We start from the raw sequence: 19,404 nt of genomic DNA on the forward strand, positions 1-19,404 counted from the left end.
AGAACAGAAAAGCAACGTTGCGCTACTTGTTGAACACTACATGTTGGTTTAACCTTCTTCTATTCGTACTTTCATATAACTTGACTTAGCTTGTGCAAGTCAGCAAGCCACGTCGCAAAAAAAGCAAAGTGCATGTAGGGCCGTTAGATGTTGACACGAATACCGTACTGGACGGCACCGAAGATCTCAATTGTAACGCATATCGCGAGGCAAACGATCGTAAAAAAATGCCAAACAAACGGTCAGATTTGATCCGTCTCTCTTGATATATGACAATCTATACAGAGTACCCTCATTACTACTGAACATCACAGTCCTCAACACCAAAAACGGACAACATGCAGACACTATAACAGAGGAGACTGATCTAAGACTTCGAACTTCTTAGGAAGATTAGTCCGCTCGCAATCTCCTCGTTTTTGTCATTGTGGCTTTGGCTGAGAGTGTAGCAACTAACCGGCAAACGGTATTGCATTTGCAGGGCATGGGTGTTGGAATAAAAAGCAGCTTGCAGGAAGATTCCACGAGGGTTACTTTTCGAATCTTTCGGATATATGATACAGTCGACTTTCCAAAGTTATAGCTTACATTTTCTTAGTCAAGCTACTTTTGCTAACGCTAAAAGCCAGGGAGTTCTCATATATCGAAACTCATAAAGCTAATGTGGTAGTTCAGTATATATGAAACGACGCACGGCCGCCGTTGCCCAAACTACATGGCTACCGCATGGGCATACTCGAATTTAAGTTTGTTGACTGCACTCATATAAGTCAAAGCATTATGACAACCCACTCTGATCTGATAGATCTAAGCCAGTATTGCATGATGTCTTGATAGTTGAAATCACAGTGGATACGCTGGTTCCTCATATTGCGCGTAGGTGGCTCCAAAACTGTTTCGAATTGAAAGTAGTTATAACTCAATATCTCGATTAACTTCTTAGCAGACAGGCCATAATAGGGAGAGTGAGCATGCATGAGTGCCTGTCCTCTCAATATTGTCACTGTAGTGAGCTTGGGTTTGTTGTCTCCCAGAAGTGGTTCTTTCGTGGGGCTCGGTCAAGCGGGATATTGTTTTTTTCTTTTTCTCAAACTATAAGATAACCGGGTCACTTATTGATAATTGTGCAGAACCACAGACCTCTTTCCCGCCTCGTCCTCCAGATCAAGTTGCATGAGTCTTACAGGGTCCTCATACGAGATGGACGTATTAGTAGAGACTATGGGTCAATTGGGTGTGTAAACATAGCTGCAGCCGAATACAGTGCCATCCGGAACATTCCCCGAAGGCTGCATATGCAGGCGGGAAACAATGAGGCGTGGTCTGCAAACTTTTGATATGTTACTTTAAGCATTTCCATTTTGAGACCATTCAAATGGCGGTTGTATCCATACTCATTTCCGGAGCTCTTTTGGGACAGTTAGATCTTCAGTTGCAGGACAGGGACTGTTCATTTCACACGACGTTGTACAAACTATCTAAGAAAAATCGAGCAGACTAAGGCTTGCCAACTTCGAAGTGGTGGTTGCCTTAAAGTCCCTTTCTCTATTCTTATGGACTGCTGCTCGTTGACAAGGCATTAAGTGTCAACTACTCATGCTAGGACTTTGTAGAAACAATGTCTATGATTCTCTTCAGTAACATCCACAAGTTATATTGATCATATGGCGCAGGCATTATGCTTAAAAGACATCAACATCGTGTCTTTACTGACTCGTGCTGCGTAGCGCCTGGGTATGCAGCTCGGAGTTGTCATGGGGCTGAGTACCATTGCGTTGTGATAGTGTTGTGAAACCTATCCTGCACGATGCTGTGACACTACGTGTAGATGCATAGTAGTCACATACAGAGTAGTTATTATTGAGATCATAGTTGATTATCTACTTTTGATAGACTGGTCATGTGGCGTTTCCGAAATGTCTGTTTCTTAGATTCGGCCACATAGCGAAGGTAGCCCTGGCTCTTATTAATGTTTATTCGGTTCACCGAGAAAACCAGGCAGAAGTCTTGTCTTTTATCGTTCAACGGGTTTGTCCTGTTCACGTGATTCCAAGGTACTTGCGGTGGAAACACGTATTTCTAAGACGGTGGTTACTGAATACTTGTTCAAAACTTAAACGTAAGTTATGATAAAGTTGTACTCTAGAGAGCTTTCCAAGTTCAGATTCTACATCATTCTTGGGCGTACATGATAGAATGCATCTTTTAGAGGAATGGCGAGTTAGATCCATCACTTAAAAGACCAAATTTGAGTGGCAATCGAACAGATGGCATTGGTCGTCAGAACTTGAGCGGAAATACCCTACACTTTCTTGCAATAACCTCAGTCACTCTTCGCCAACTTGATCGAACATGCGAATCGCCCATCATTGTTTGTCAGTATTAAATCACTTTCATATGTTGTTTTTCAAATATAATTATGTTCTCGCAAACTCCTTCTGTTCTCTTGTCACCCCAAGGGCGGACGGTATCATGTGACACCGAATAGGTAGGTAGTGTTCAATCAGTACCGAGGATACAATCGTTATTCACACAACTCAACGTTAATCGGCACGACGGAAAAAAAGACAACGAACTTTCTCAACGATATCCATTACCAATAAAAGTCTAGTATGTCTCCAGGAGAAATTTCGCCGCTGGCCAAGGTCAAAGGCCTCACTTGTGACGTCTTCGGCACTACCGTCAACTGGCGCTCAACCGTAACTGAGGAACTCACACTGCGAGCGTTCCGCAAAACCTCTTCCGATCTCGACCAAGATCTCAAGACCAGAATCCAGAACCTCACTGAAGAAGACTGGGGTCGCTTCGCCCAAGAGTGGAGAAAATCATATGGAAAGTTTACGCATGGCTTTGATCCTGAGAAGCATACATGGAAGACCATCGACCAACACCACCATGACAGCCTGATCGAGCTCCTAAAAGCCTGGGATCTGTCTGAACTTTACAACCCCTCTGAGATCGAGTCTCTGAGTCTAGTCTGGCATCGTTTAACCCCGTGGGATGACACCTCGGATGGCCTTGAGAAGCTCGGCAAGACGTACAAGACTAGCACGCTCTCCAATGGCAACATCGCACTACTCAGAGATCTGAACGACTTTGGAAACTTGGGCTTTCAGTACCTCCTCTCAGCTGAGAAGTTTGGAGCTTACAAGCCAAACCCAAGAGTGTACACTGGCGCTGCGCGTGAGTTGGGACTGGAGCCTGATCAAGTGGCTATGGTTGCCGCACACTTGAGCGATCTTGCTGCCGCGAGAGCGTGTGGTCTGAGAACAGTATATATCGAGCGGCCACGGGAAGAGGATTGGGAAGAAGACGACGAAAGATACCAGCAAGCAAAAGAATGGGTCGACCTCTGGATTACAGCGGATGATGAAGGATTTTTGACTCTATCTCAGAAGCTCAAAGAGCTGGTGTAGTGTGGCCACGAACCAAGCGTCTGCTTACATATAGATTAAATACATGCACGAATCTGTGGTGTTTATTGTCATAGGTTTAGAGTTAGCATAACGATGTGTTCTCGGCCAACATTTGATTTGACATGTGCTCGACTCTTAGCCTTTAGAGAAACTACTGTCACTATCTTCCAAGGGAGAGACTTATGATAGCACTCACTATTTGTGCTCTCGCAATATCATCCCGTGAGGTCAGACTGAAAGCAACAAAGGAAGCAACCAAGAGCCCTACAAAGATCTATCTAATCATCGCAAGTGTCTTTATGAGCACTCGAGACTAACTGTTATTCTCAGTCATACGACTAGTAAGCGATAATTGCCTGGCTCTTTGGTCCCTACTCTCCAAAAAGAGTGCGAGAAGCGAGGATCATGTGATTGGCAATATACTGTCGAAGCGAAATGACAGAAAAGGATGGTTTGCGGCTCTGACAGACGCATGTGTCAGCAGTCAGTTACACAAACTTACATCCTTCAACGGCCTCAACCCTGTCAATGTGCTATTATATGCGCAAATCTGGCAACTCCCTATTTGGCCGTTGGTCTGGGGATGATAAATATTCTTCCCCCCGCATATTGAACGAGCTTGGAACAAGATAATCACAAAGTCCTGACTGGCTGGCCTGCCGGGTCATGCATCCGTCAGCCTAGGATCTCATTCCATGATATTAAAGAAGATATAAAGAAGGGAAGATTCCGGCGGCAAAGCATAGAACGGGCCGACAGGTAAGTGACAGTCGGGTTTTGTCCAATAAAGATGCTAGGTTGGCAGCGAACTCACCTAACAAGCATTTAACCATGTGTTGAGAATTGGGAAGGCCAAGCTATACAAAGTCCGGGGAAGTGATTACACTACCCCATGGGATAGACAATGTGTCCCTGCCGTCCGAAAAACATACGACAAGGTCTTTCTTACCAAGTCTAGATAGACCATTAAACTAATCAAGTGACTGCCAGGGCTATTTCCTGGCGTTGCTACTATGTAGATCTCGATAGACACTGGCCAGCCACAAATCGATCCATACCACCGGATAATAATACCCATGCCCCGAATGTGCAATCGGTCCTATACGATTAAGGCGTATCGGGTCCGCGATAGCTTCTCAAAATACTCTGGGTACTAACTGAGGCTAGGGTAGAGGCGAGAGCCTAAGACGCTAACAAAGCGAGAGACGACAACACTGACTGTGCATTGTCGAGCCGCGCCGTCGTTCCGTAGCCGAAGTACGATATCTGACTGTTATATGTATAATATCCATGTTAGAGCACTGTTCTTGAGGGACTAGGTCGGCTTGTGACAATCAGCTGTTGAGACGTTGGCAGAAGGTTTTTGGCTTGGACGTTTTTGGGTGTGGGGTAATCTAACTGGCACTTGGCAGTGAACAGTAACAGTTCTCTAGTACTGGAAGATGGAGCTTATTAGCGGAGCCAAGTCAGTAAACATGTGATAAACAACAAGTCATGCCACTTTCTCAACGTGAATTGATAGTCAAGCTATCAAGATACATACTTACCTACCCACTTGCCGCATTGTGTATCTGTGCAACATTGGCAACTCTCCCCAAAGCGATATCTTACCTGACCGGTCAGATTGACGATTGATGTTATGCGGCGAGTGCAGATATCACTTCGTACAAGTAGGCGGATTCAACCCGAACCAACGAGAACAGCCATCAGGCACGCAGTATATGTGTCCCAGGGTCATTTTTCTGAGGCTCGTCGTCCGTACTCAATTCTGAGCATTTTCCACTCAGTTACCATTGGACAGATGAAAGGAGAATGTAGGTCAGGCTTATTGTTACGTCACTGACATGACGACGTGAAGCAATGGCCGTTCCTTGATGCCAGCTCAACTTTCCAAGTCGATGTTGCTTGCCCAGATTTTCTAATTCTGATACATTCAGCATCTGTCGCCAACCTGCTCTTTTCGGCTAGGAATGATCCTGATGCTTACTTGCCACACTCCACTTGGATTATTTTGCATTACTACTGTACATCCGATTTCCCCTGGCTGGTATCCGTAGTCCGAAGCTTGTCTTTGACCGTCTCAAGCATCTGGTAAAAAAGAACAGGGCCTCTATGGAGTGCCGAGGCTGACGAAATTATGTATAACTACCCGTGTCGTAGCTCAGAGCGGGCAGTTGTGCTTCGGAAGATTACCAAGGTCACTCACTGGTGGTGGACTGGCCAAGAACGCCAAGATAACATATCGGGACTACCTTATTTGTACGTACAGCAGCGTCGAGCCTGTACCAGGGAAGCTTAACGGAACCGAAAACGAATTCAAGGGCTCTTACATACCGTGTCTTGAAAAATCTTGACTGTTCCAGGAACGAAATCAATCATCAACAAGACGGATGTCATCCTTGACCTACCTACTCACCAGCCTCCCCACGCGGCAGAGAATCTTTTCCAGGATTTGGTGCCATTCAAGGTTGTCATTGGACCAGTCTCTGTTGACTGACCCAATCCTGATAGCCAAGAGACCATCCTTAAGAGCAAAAGAAGAAGAGAAGAGAAAGGTAAAATAAAAATAAAAACCAAACGTTATGAAGGAATTCATAGACTCTTCACTGATCCGTCAGCAACAAATCTTTCCCGTGTGCCTCCCTGTCTTCCCGTCTTCTGCCTCCAACGTTGAATTTTTGGTGGAGAACCGAGCTCACCCATGACTCCATGAGTAAGATCAACGACAGACAGGGGTCGAGATTCTTCCAGTAGCTACTACGTAGTATGTAGACTTGCTAGAGCATCTCTAGCACCGTCTGTAAGCAATTTCGAAATAACAGAGTTGCTGTGCCATGGAGGAGCAGAAGAGCTTCTCTAAACAGGTAAGGCCGAGTCCCTTAACTAAAAGTTACCCGAAAGGAAAGGATTCGAGACGATCCATCAGTGCCGGTCAATGGAGCTCGACAAACGCGGCTCCGATATTAACTGCTGGGGTCATACCGTTGACAAGCAGAAGCTATTGCATCCATTTGTTGTGTATGTAATTATTCCGATTGCGTGATCCCCTGTGGTTTGAGGGTATCACACAAAGGCCCTAAGTCGAGGTATTTTGTGCCATGATAGACTATCGCACTAAAGAAAAGCGCTTGCCAGTTGTTGGTGATGGTGTTCATGTCGAAGTAAAGACGGCTCCTAGGTAGGTACAGTTCGTCCAACGTTAGAGAGCTGCCTAGAGAGCTCTCCTGCTTGTATTAGCTTTTCTCAGAGGCTGGAGAGTGAGGCTATTCCCTTTTAGGTTGGACTTCCCGGGGAGGCTTTTTAGCGTATGTACCGACGACCCCAAAGCGCAAAGCCACACACACACACAATTAGTGACAAAGGCACACCACTTGCTCATCCTGCGACCGCTTGGCCTGTGGGTTGGGCTGCAGAATGCAGACTGCAGAAGTGCGGCATCACAAGGATTCTGATAAAACTTGAGACGAGACTGAGAAAAATGCAGATTGATAAGAAGAATAATGAGGTGAATTAAATCGGGATGTTGAAAAGAACTGAGACGCCACGATTAAAAAAGATAGAAGGTGGTCCAGGAAAACACTCCATCCTTCTTTGCATTGCATGCACTCTCTAATTCTCTCTCGAGGTAGGAGGTACTTAGGTAGGTGGTAGGTAGCTACCCGTAGCTTTTGATCAATCATAATACGATGATGCTTCAGACCTCAGACCTCATCACCATGGGCACCAAAAAAGAAATTGATCAATCGATTTACATCACCACCATCAACAAGACACACAATACAATATCGTCCGCCCAAACCGCTAAAAAAAAAAAACACGTGTTTTCGACTTGGTCGAGTTGGTTCTTCAGCTGTTATCACAACCGACCAACCCCACTAAATAGCAACACCAAAGCATGGGAAGGTCTTCGAGTTCACTCCATTTATATAGCATGACCTATGGATCAAAGCTAATGTTTGTGGAAACTAGACCTAGGACCGGTCGAGTCGCCCGCCTGCCGCGACACAACCGAGCCGTGACCCGGGCTCCCGGGTGCTCGCCGATGAGCAACCACAAGAGACAAAATGTGGCATTCGGTCCTGTCCCTGTCAGAAGCTCCTGTCCAGTGTGGCAGAGATGAGCATGTTCCTCATACAACCTAAACGGCCCGGATTGATCCTGAAGTAATCCGACAATGCCCAACTGGGTTTGGATTCCGATATAGAGCATGGTCAAGGAAACATAACACAACACAACAGCGACGGTAAATGATATCACGCACAAGTATCCGTACAAGCACAAGCTGGGAATCTACGGCCCTATCTACTGTACACACAGACACGCAATGTACGGATACGCTGGGGTATAAACAAAGGTGAAGGGAAATGGAGTCGCTCAACCGCTACTTTTGTGACCAGGGAGTACCCCTCGTCCACCGCTTCACCATTCCGGCTTCATTCCTCGCCTATCAGAAGCCTAACACCCTCGCTCTCCCATTTCTCGGGGCACCAACTGAGCCGATGTCCTATCCCATGGATGAACGACCAGGGCAGCACCGTTCCTTGGGTACATACGACTCTACTCTACCTCGTTTATTCGCTAAGTTGCTTGTCCTTCCTTGCCTGCGAGTGAATTCCCTGTTGGTTCCCCTTCTCAATACATAGATATCCCCTTTTCTTCTTCTTTTTTGTTACCGTGGAAGCGCATTTTGCCCTCGGCAGGTATGAATATTATTGCAGGTCAAGATATGTGATCCAGGTATCTTGGGTGTGCTTCTGCATTCCCTCCACTTTATGCCCAACCTAAAGGGTACCTCTTGCAGAGGTAAATCATACACGCAAGGTACGAAGCAGTCTGCATGGTGAAGTGGCTCGTATGGCTGTTGGTGCCCCCTAAAGAACCCCTCCAAGGGCCTCTAGCCTCCCCTCTGGGTCCGAGGAAGAGAGTACCGCTGCCGCGTCTCCATTGCATGGATACCTCTCACCCAGGTATTTGGTAGAACCTGGCGCCCCGCTCCAATGGCAACCTGGGAGCCCAGGGCGCCCACCTCAGAGGCCTGCTAGCACTGGGGTGAAAGTACCGCTACGGTGCAAACCTCAACCTCCTTCAAGCATTTAGGTAAGGTTGGGAAAAAGAGAAGAAAAGAGAAGAGAAAAAAAAGGGTTCTCCACCTAAGCTGGGCTGGCCTGGGCTGCTCGTCTTTTCCATCTTTCCCAAAGCTCAAATCAAACCCAAAACCATACCCAACCTACTAACTTTGCCTCCCGTCCGGTAACAGCTCTGTAGCTCCACGTCGACGCCTACTACTACGCCTGGACTTGGACCTGGACTTGGACCTGGACCTGGACCTAGACCAAGCATCCATTCTCCTGTCCCCAACTCTTTTTTCTCGGACATTCAATCACAACAACTGTCTATTATTGCCAGCCCTTCCTTTTTTGCCACTGGCGCTTGTTCGCCGACGTCTATTGCTGCCTTGCCGCGCCCTGCCTCGTGTGCTTTTGAGCCTTGCATCCGTCGCTTTGCATTGATTTGCCTTGCACTGCCCTGCCTCGCTTTGCTTGACGCCTTGACGCCCACAGTTCAGGTCACAGCTCGAGTTGCTCATCAAGCCACCCCCTCCTCCGTTCCTCACCTTCGCCTCTCCTCTGCCCGTGACGACAACCTCTGCCTCGCAACCTCCAACCACCTTTGGATATATCGACACTCACATCTCGTGAGCCTCAACACCGACCACCCCCTCTTTTCTCCACCCTCCCCTCTCCGGTCCGTTGGTTGCTTGGGTCATTTTCTCTCCTACGAGACCCGATCTTTCTCCTCCTTATTGACTCTTTAACCTTTTTGTCGATTTCCTCGCCGTTGCCATCATCATGGCCGGCCGAATGGTACTATACAAGCTGGTGGTGTTGGGAGACGGTGGTGTGGGAAAGACAGCTCTTACCATCCAGCTATGTTTGCAACACTTTGTTGAAACTGTAAGTTTGACTGGTGGCATGCAACGCATGCATTTGCTTCCACTCTCATAACAATGATGAATTAACACTTTGCAACAGTACGACCCTACGATTGAAGACTCATACCGAAAGCAAGTCGTTATCGATGGCCAGCCCTGCATGCTCGAAGTACTGGACACCGCTGGACAGGAAGAGTACACGGCACTACGAGATCAATGGATTCGTGATGGCGAAGGGTTCGTTCTAGTCTACAGTATTTCGTCACGATCTTCCTTTACTCGCATTAAACGATTTCATCATCAAATCCAACGAGTTAAGGAGTCGTGCGCGTCGTCCCCATCGTATCCTGGCTCTCCTATCTCTTCGGCAAACCCGCAGTTGCCTGTACCTATTATGCTAGTTGGCAACAAGAGCGATCGAGTCACCGAGAGAGAGGTTTCTACACAAGAAGGTCACGCCCTCGCCCGCGAACTCGGCTGCGAGTTCGTGGAAGCTTCAGCGAAGAACTGCATCAACGTCGAAAAGGCGTTCTACGACGTCGTTAGGATTCTACGCCGGCAGCGACAACAAGCCTCTCGTCCTTCGGAAAGATCAAGTGGACGGACACGAACAGGCAACGGCGATGCAAGGGGTGGCGATCGAGACGAAAGACACAGAAATAGGAACAAGGACCGAAACAAGTCCAAATGCGTGGTATTATGAGTGGATACATACCATCATGGATTAAGGGATCCATATGTCAAGAGGAGGAAAAATAAGGCGGACGAGCAAATCGAGACGCCAACAACAACAGGCCAGCGTCAAGGACCACATATAAGGTGATGCCTTTGGCGAACAGGATATGCCCAATGATTTTTAAAATGATTGGCAAGATACCGTGGGAAGTACAGAGAGATGGGATGAGATAAGAAGGGCTTTATTACTTTTCTGCAATTTCTAGATGGCCAACTGCCCAACGAACAGGGCGACATGACGACGCAGCATCGAATAACGAACGAAAGCAGAAGCAGTTCCGCACCGGCGCAAGGCGTACGAACAAAAAGAGGCATATTCTTGGGGCGCTAGGTTATCTGTTGACATTTATAATTATCGTTTTGCAACATTTACGACAAAAATTTGAATGGCATTCATAATTCAAGCGGCCAATTTCTTACTTGTTTCGTCCGTCCTACCTATGCGGGAATATCTCGATTTTTAGATTGAGACTTCCTTTTGTGTGATTGCAGATTTACCAATGTCTAACTCCTGAATTACGTTTTATATCCAGATTGATTATCGCATATACCGTCCTCGCCTGTTAGTCGGTCACTTATCTTACTGTTGTTCCTCGAAACGCTACGCTCGGTAGATCTCGAGTCATACCCATGCCAATGCGTTAAACAAGCAGGTTGTCATTTGTTGTTAGTGACTTGCTTAGAGGTGCTCGGACAAAGGACTACTTGGACCAGCAACGTTGCTATTTGTTTTGAAGGCAGGTGTTCGGGTCGAGGTCCATATGTGATAAAGAATGGGATGTTATTTTTTCCCCCTCTTTCTTTTTGACTACGATAGCGACTGAGCGAAGATCTCAGGGACAGAAGCCCTCCCATCTATTTGGTGCTTTGTGTCCTTGGGGGCATAAACATGATGTTGGCCCCGTTCATAGGGGTGGACCTTGGCATCAATATGTCGGGCAGGACTCTAAACCATGTTCCCTGTTAGTGGACTCAGGACATGAGCCGTTGAACTGCTTACTATCCTGATCTTGAAAGTTCAAAACTGAAGAAAAATGCTACGTGAGTATCAAGGTTACAGTGATGATGGTATGTACATGGTCGAACGATTCAAGCTTCACCATGCTCCGGTAGATAGGAAGAAGAAGCATATGACTTAGCCTTGTGGGAACCTGTGCACACAGAAGCTCATCAGAGAAAGGGCCAAGAGGTTTTGGCGGGGTTTGCTAAGCTAGTCTAGTGTACCGATGTGGGTGTCGATGAAGATGGAGGAGTTCGCGCTACACTGCAAGCAGATGCTCGAGCACAAACGTTCCCCATATGATATGGAGACGTGGCAGAGTACCTGTGTCTACTCTGTGCAATGCCATACCATTCTATCAACCAACCTATGCATCGTATCACCAGATTGACGTTGAATACGTGCTCCCACGCTTTGTGTATATGCAAAGAGGCGCAACCCCCACGTAGTAGTAGTAACAAGGCCTGACTCTGAACACGGCATGGGAAAGGGGGGATGAATGGGAGGAAACAAGGCATTTTGCATGCAGCTAAATACCTAGCTAGATGCATACATGTTAATTTTAGATAAGCAATGTCAAAACAATTGAAACATTGACTTGATAACACACTAGGTTATTTAACCGCGATTGATTTTGATGGCATCCACATTTGAATTATCGATGCCTCCAGTATAGAAATGTAATAGATCTCTGCTCATGACATCAAAATGGCATCAAGCTTTTATAAGATTAATAAACATCGACTGCGCCTTTATTTCCATTGTGGCATTTAACTAAGTTCATCATTCCGCTATGACTTGAGAAAGCCAATCTCAGTCAGGAGACTGACTGGCTGGCTACAACACACCACTCGGGGTTTTTTAGTTGCGATGGTGACAGCACAAGTGCCGAACAAAGTTTCTATGCGGCTTTAAGCCTATGCCGATACTACCGGTCTGCTCCTTGTCTCGTTTTCTCGAACGTTGCGTCGGATTACGCAGGGCAGGGGCTTGTTGGGTTGGGTTGGGATTGAGATCCATAACCAGAACCAGAACGGTACGTAACACTCGGCCTACTCTGACTCTTGTACTCTGTATGTACTCTGCACCTACAGAAAAGAGCTAGGAGACGCCATGAACATCCCTCATCTTGTTTCCTGTGTTTAGTTTAGTTGATAGGTAAGTAGCTAACTACCTACAGTAAACACATCGGGACGGAACACTTCTGTATCTGAGGCATTTTGAATTGTGTTCTTTGTTGACAACCTACGTTGCTTGCTGCTGACTACTTTATTACTTATAACCGCTGCCCACACTTCGGGCCTTGAGACAGAGATTGAGACGGCGTTGAGACGGACGAGAACCGGACGATGGACGGCGTCATTAACGACGACTAGCAGCGGGCGTTTAACAAGATGGTTGACCCTGAAAGAGGGACCAGAGACTACTGCATTCAGAAATGCGTAGGTCTAGGTATAAGCTACTAATTACCTTGATTTCGTCGCCCCGATAACCTTGCCGAATCAGTTTACCTGCTGAGTCGTATCTACACGAATCGAGTCTTGTTGATAACAAAACGATAGGTTTATTTTTCGCTTTAAACAAAAAAAAATTGAATAAAATAGTCAGTTCATCGTACGGAATAAGTTAAACCGCACAATGGAGATATGCACAGAAGGGGAAGGTCAATGATATCTACCACCTAACTAAGAGTCGAAGGAATTGACCTAGTAGCAGAGGAGGAAGGAAGGAAGGAATTGTATCAATGGCTGCTACATAGGTACTACCTAACGCTTTGCTTGCTATTCCAACATGAGGTTGTACTGTACTGTAAACGCTCGGGGAACAGGGGACTGGAAATCCCGGTGCTAGCTGGGGTCTTGGTCAAAGAGAGGAGGGGAGAAAAGGCTCTAGAAAAGCAAGTGGCGGTCTCTCGATTGAATTACCCATTCAAAATAAAGAGAGAGCTACAGAGTAAGCTGATGAGCGTCTATTTTCTTTAGTTAGTCGGTTATCCAAGTCATGTTTTTGCATTGCCGGGTCTAGATTTACCCGCAGTCTTCGGCCAACTCTACCAGCTAACTTGCCACTATTCTCGGGCAAAAGAGAATCCATCACTCATCATCAACTTCGTATAGAAACTATATTGGAACATGTTCTAGTGCTGCTTATAAGGCCTCCCAGTTGTGTGGGTATCACGGATGAGCCCGCTGCGTCTATCCCGCTCAACCTATTCTGGGTAGGGCACAGCCTTAGGATAATTAATAGACTCTACTCAGACTTGGTCAGAACTTGATAATCAACAATTCGATGCCTTGTCTACTTTTAAACGAATTACGTACCGTGGACTCGATGAAAATACGTAATGACTCTCAGACCCCATCGCATTGTCTGGCCTTATATCCACCAAATGACACTTGACAGGCATGCATGGAAGAACATTGGATCACAATGGAACAACGGCGTCGAAGATCACCTTAGACTAAAATGTTAGTTAGCATCTTGTCATATTTCTCCAGACAAACCGTATCGAAGCCCTGCCCTGCCCTGCCCTGCTTCCCTGATGAGCTTGTCAGCATCATCGAGTTATATTCGAAACAGACTATGGGATACTGAGTTCCGTCGTTGTTAACATGAAACCCCTCCCTTTCTTCTAGCACGTTTCAGCATCTTCCAACCGTTTCCCTTGGATGACATGACCAGACCCTGATATCCCAAGCACCCTGAGAATGTCAACGTATCATGGTGTTCTCCTGAGTAACTCAGGCTGAGTTACAATGCATTATTCAAGGAACCATGAGTGAACAGCCACGAACTTTTACGCAGCAGACGAATGGGGTCGCGCCTGCCTATATCGGCCGAGTCGTGGTGATAACCTCGCAGGATCGACAATCTAGACCCCGACGATCGTTCATGCTAACAGCCGCTACGTAAATGAGGGGTAGCGGTAGGATACATACGCACACATGCTGTAGCACAGTCGATAATTCCCTCGGGTATTCCCAACACGGGGTAAAGGGTCTGGTGTCGATATCAGGATATCAGAAGCACTTGAACTTACATCATGCCCTACAGCCAAGTTGACACATGTGGCCTCTTTGATGACAACCGCAGTGTAGGGACGTCTCCTTGACCACAAATTAGGTTCAGCATATCGCATTTATACATCACATAACGACACAAAACTAACTTATTGGATCATCTCTATTCAATATTCACATAGAGACCGCCATGGCTTCCTGGCATCCATGAGCCCTTGCCGAGGCTCCTTATCCAAGACGCCGTAGTTGATATCTCAAGTCCCTCCCCGCTATCCTGAATGTAAACATAAAAAATGGGTGCCATATCCCGTGACAATTCGGTTTTTGTCTGTCCAAATAATTTGACGTGAAGTGAATATAAGATAAGGAAAATAGAAAAAGACAGATTCTGGAGCGTGTCCCTTGACTAACATTCGGCTAGATTTCGTGACATCTCTTCATAAAGAAAATCGCAGTATACAGAACGGAGTAGCGATATCATATCATTACTCTTTTGTGGCATGCTTGTCCCCGAAAGGACTGCTGTCACGCCTTAGGAGGGTAGGAGAATGCTTGTCGTTCTCGCTTGCTGGGTCCTCCATAACGGCACCAAGACTGGTCTTGTTTGTACGCAGAGGACTCCTGTCCGGAGGATCAGAGAATGGACCTTGGTCCGCAGAGGGTGACTCTTCGATAACGGTGATACTCGAGTCTCGAGTAACGTTGCCGCTAGGTGTCCTAGGCGGCGATGGTGCCATCGTTGATGATGATGACATCGTGTCCGACTCAGCCTTGCTTCCCATATCGACCTTCTTCAACGTTCCAACCTTGACCACCTGTGCACGAGCCTGCGTTGCGGTGTTGGCGCTGTTGAGGAACGTTGAGCCGACACTGAAAGCGCTCGCAGTGCTCTTAGGTCGACTGTTGCCAAACTTCTGAAAGTCGATTGACGGGACTGGTGGTGCCATCAACTCATTACCGTTGGTACCGATAGACTTGACGCTGACCATGGTAGGTTTGGCACGCATTCCAGTTTGCGCGGGTGTGAGAACCTGAGCCTGCTTGCCGTAGATTGTTGAAGCAACACTGGATCGAGGAGCGTAAGATGTGCGAGCGTATGATGTTCGATCCGAGTATCCTGACAGGCCGGAATAGGTAGAATCTCTCAGGTCACCAGGAACAAAGAAGTGTTGATCGTCGTTTCCTAGGCTTCTGTTGGCTTCGGCGTGGTGCATAGGAATTGGAGGTACGGGAGGAACGAGAACATTTGGCGATGTCGGGGTCGCTCGGTTTGTAACACCGGGGATGTATGCAATCTGGATGATGTTGGATGCGCGTGTGAGGACGGTTGAGGCGATTGAGTGAACGGTATGCGTGGAAGGTGGGCGGATTCCCCTGGGGCCAGCATCCTTCTCGTGGATGGCGTCTGTGTCTTCAACGTAGATGGATGCAGGGACGTGTGATCGTTTCGGCTTGATGCAGAATCTCCATACGACATATGTGACGATAGCAATGGCAGCAATACCACCCAGGACACCACCGACAATGGCACCGACGTTTGGGCCCTTGCTGCCGCTATCACTGGATGAACTAGAGTCCTTCTCACAGATCGATGTAGCGCACATGGTGCAATCTAGTGGAACGGTAAACTGACAGACTTCATCGTCTGCACACTTTGGACACTCGAGCTGGGTGGCATCATCACACTTGACACAACTCTTGCTTCGGGGGACAAGTTGGAAAGCTGAAGGAATTGTTAGTATCCATGGTTATGAGAAGACGCGGCTGTCTCGTCGACTTACCATGGCTCAACTCATCCAGATCCCTGGCGATGAGGTATCCAGCTCTTTCCTTCATTGTGATGACTTGACAATAAGGCAATGTTAAAAGGTTGTGATAATTTTTGATGGTTGACCGTTGAGAAGTGTCGATCGCTTTAGTTTAAGGTGTGGATTATCGGCAAATGCTTGGCAATAATACAAGTCGGATAGCGATCTGCGAAAAGAAAGAACGATATGATGTAGTTGCCGAACTTCTTTTTATGTGGAAAATAGAAGGGAATAATGTTTGTTTGTTGAATAGAATATCCAAAAAGTTGATGTCGTAGGAAGCGATGTTATTGAGAAACGAGTGTGGGTTCAGAGGCTAGCTCGGAGGAAAAAGAAGGTTGGTTAGGAGGCGCAACAAGACATAATCGACCAGGCGATTGAATCGAATGGAACAAGCAAATACGAGAAAAGCAAAGTCGTTGATACGCTGTACTCGTGTCGTGTCGTTTCGGTTCAAGTCGAGGGAGGGCGTTAAATGGCGAAAAGTATTGATGCGATCGATCGTTTGAAGGTTGAAGAACGATGAATGAAATGAAAGAACGAGCGGGAAAGCGGCGGGAGGTGGGAGGTCAAAGAATGACTGGACCTGGGCTAAATCTGGGCGCTCACACACACTCTTTCAGGCTCTCTCGACTTTGTTGGTGGGAGCAGGAAGGCGATTGGAGCACAGAGAGATGGTGCAACAGGGGTATTAATGCTTGACTCTACCTCTTTCAGCGATAGCGAAACCGTAGATACAACCGCACTGTGCATTCTCCCCTGATAATGTGGTTCTGCTTTGGAGAGCTGGCTTATGAGAAGGCTTGATTCATCCCTGCTTAATATCCACTCAGCAGTGTCTAAAGCCCCTGCTGATCCTGGCTAGACACTGTCTTGGCCACTGGTACCTGCTGTTTTGAGGCCATCACACTTTGGTTGCAGGTACCAAGCCATTCACTTATTAACTCATAGCTCAGGTATCGCAAACCATCAGCCTGCTTCAGGTGAACACGAGCAAGCGGCTACGTGCAGAATTCAACTACTAACAGACTACTCTGATTAAACAGATCGAATGATTAACTCTAGACCCTGGATCTGCACCATTCCGACAATATCTCATATAACACAGCAACTATACTACCAGGTACTTACGGATAAGTGCCTACTCTAGAATAAGAAGCGACCCTAGCCTACCTAAACCTGATTCTAGAGTTGCAGCAGGTCCCTTCAAATCTAGCCACTCAGGACACAGTCCTGACAGTGGCACGAGTTTACTAACTTTACTTACATACCAGACCTGGGCCGGCGGGCTGCTTTTGTGAGAACGCTTTGTCGACATCAGACGCGCGTCCCTAAATCCGAAACAACAAACTCCCGATGCAAAGAGTGAGAAGAAGAAAAGAAAGAAAAAAACTTTCACCGACACACGACGCCCTGCGGATGGAATTTACGAACCCAGCTAGGTAGTCTAATTAACCATCCATCAACGGTTCTCGGCAACGCCAACAAGACCGTTGTATCGCTGCTATCGTCCAGGGCTCCAAAGTGGCTAATATCAAATATCACACCCAACGAATTATAACTCATGCATGCTATGCAGGTATTGGCCTGCTTCTTTTCTTGGCTGAGGTTTGTTACCATACTTTGCCCTAATTGGCATGGAGACTTATAGGAGCAGACATATTACTCCATTGAACCGTTATGGTACGATCATATCAACTGTCAATGCTCTCGACTGCTGCGGAAACATTTTGTTTCTCGCTTATCATTTTTCTCTACAAGCGATGCTTCAGTTGCTGGTTTCAATTAATAATACGGCTCGCCAGTGTTGCGTCTCCAGGTGATGTCCTCAAGGTGATTTACCAAGCGACAAGGTTATCCGTTTTCAACCTTTAACGTTGGCTATAGCAATCTTCTCCGCGACCTGGGGTTGCTTTCGGAAATCCGGACTTGGAACACCAAGATTGGCAACCCATGTCTTTGTTATGCGTTTGATATGTCGATCGTTGGTGTTTAGTGATTTGTGGACTCAAAATACGACTTTTCGGTATTGAAAACATGAATATGATTGTGATGAACAGAACAAACGAAAGACCACCCGTATCGTGTTTCAACTACCATCATATGTAAAATCACATGTTCGCTTATCCAATGACAGTAACACCACCCGAATATTTGAACTCAGACATTTAATGATCCCTTGCATCAAATGTGGTAGGCCTCTCTAGGGTAGCACCCGTCCGGATCTTAAAATCTGGGACATGATCTTTACAGCTCCTCACATCAACAATCCAGAGCGGCCGTTGTCTCGGAAAAGCAACCGAGGACGGGGATCACGGAAAGCTCAATGCCAAGGGATTGTGCTAGGTCAACGAGTCTGTGGATGTGTGTGACTCTTGCTCGATGTTCACACAATTGCTGGATAACCACTCACTATCAGCAAAAGTTGACAAGCCATTCTACAACAGTGAGATTCCGTGACAACCTTGCATATTGCCAAAACGAATTTGAGAAAGTCGAGGCACGATAAAATCAGCAGCGACTATTGAGATCATATACCAATAGCCCACAGCCCTCTTGCTTAGAAAACTGCACCAAGCAACTGCATGTCTAGCTCAAGAATGATAGGGCTGGAAGCCAAGAGTTATCGCAAGCTGACGTGAGGACGAACAAAGGATTCAAATTCCAGGGCCTCGGCTGATATGCAACTCTATTGTAAAGCCCGCCTCTTTTAGTGGCCTCATCCGTGCAGCTCACACACAGCAAGATGCAGTAGATAGTGAGGATGGCGGGCTACATAATCTCACGCTTGGTTTGGGGTTGGATCAAGAGTGGAGGGATTCCGAACAAAAATGAGAGAGGCGGCCTGCCTGCGCCCCATTGTCACTGTCGCAATTCAGTGGCTAACCGGCACCCCCAGCTGCCGGTTCGTCCCAGCTAATTTAACTTGCCAAGACAGGATCATCTATTTTTGGATCAGAGTCTTTTTGTGGCAGATTTCTTGATGTTTCGGACAAAGAACTAACTGATCCTGTTGGCTGGTTGCTTCAGCCAATTGCTTGTCAACAAAGGGAGAAATGCTAGATGATCCTCATAGCAACCGCTTAATTGAATTCTTGTCGCTGTCACTTCTGGGGTTAGTTGGAGGGGAACAAGGTTGGTAACACGAGCACATGCTTCTTTCTGTACCCGATGGGTTGTGTTGGCGGTCAGCACCAAGCACAAAAGTTGGCAGTTCACGACATGGTTAAATCTGACTGCTGACTGAACATGAACTGCCGTACATATTACTACGGCCCAACTCGTGCAAGTGAGCGGGCTTGCACAAGGCGTCCCAGCGGCTGAGATCAAAGGAAAGGATCATAAGCCAACAGGGCTGGCGTTGGGCGCAGGCGGATACTCCCAAAGCAAAGGAGATGGCTGACTGGCTTTCCTGACATGACGAACGGGACTAAATTCTGTGAAGCCCGGGCCTGGTGAGGGGAAATTAGGGACCATTATCTGTGCCGTAGTC

The 19,404-nt window shown here is 47.0% G+C and overlaps 3 protein-coding genes across 3 annotated transcripts; 2 read left to right on the forward strand and 1 right to left on the reverse strand.

Annotated features, from left to right (window-relative positions):
• Positions 1–2,612: 2,612 nt before the first annotated feature.
• On the forward strand, positions 2,613–3,416 carry FSST1_005939 (HAD-like domain-containing protein; the record flags this gene model as incomplete). The annotated part of the gene is made up of 1 exon (XM_083232260.1): positions 2,613–3,416. The coding sequence occupies one exon, from the start codon at positions 2,613–2,615 to the stop codon at positions 3,414–3,416; it is 804 nt and encodes a 267-aa protein (XP_083089369.1).
• Positions 3,417–9,265: 5,849 nt separating this feature from the next.
• On the forward strand, positions 9,266–10,051 carry FSST1_005940 (ras family-domain-containing protein; the record flags this gene model as incomplete). Its single annotated transcript, XM_083232261.1, has 2 exons — positions 9,266–9,370; positions 9,449–10,051. The coding sequence occupies 2 exons, from the start codon at positions 9,266–9,268 to the stop codon at positions 10,049–10,051; spliced, it is 708 nt and encodes a 235-aa protein (XP_083089370.1).
• Positions 10,052–14,588: 4,537 nt separating this feature from the next.
• FSST1_005941 (uncharacterized protein) lies at positions 14,589–15,939 on the reverse strand (the record flags this gene model as incomplete). The annotated part of the gene is made up of 2 exons (XM_083232262.1): positions 14,589–15,826; positions 15,885–15,939. 2 exons carry the CDS (start codon positions 15,937–15,939, stop codon positions 14,589–14,591), a joined length of 1,293 nt encoding a protein of 430 aa, XP_083089371.1.
• Between the last annotated feature and the right edge of the window lie 3,465 nt (positions 15,940–19,404).

The sequence above is a fragment of the Fusarium sambucinum genome, chromosome I, assembly GCF_050947815.1.
Source record: "Fusarium sambucinum isolate potato_lamoka chromosome I, whole genome shotgun sequence".
Lineage (NCBI taxonomy): Eukaryota > Fungi > Ascomycota > Sordariomycetes > Hypocreales > Nectriaceae > Fusarium > Fusarium sambucinum.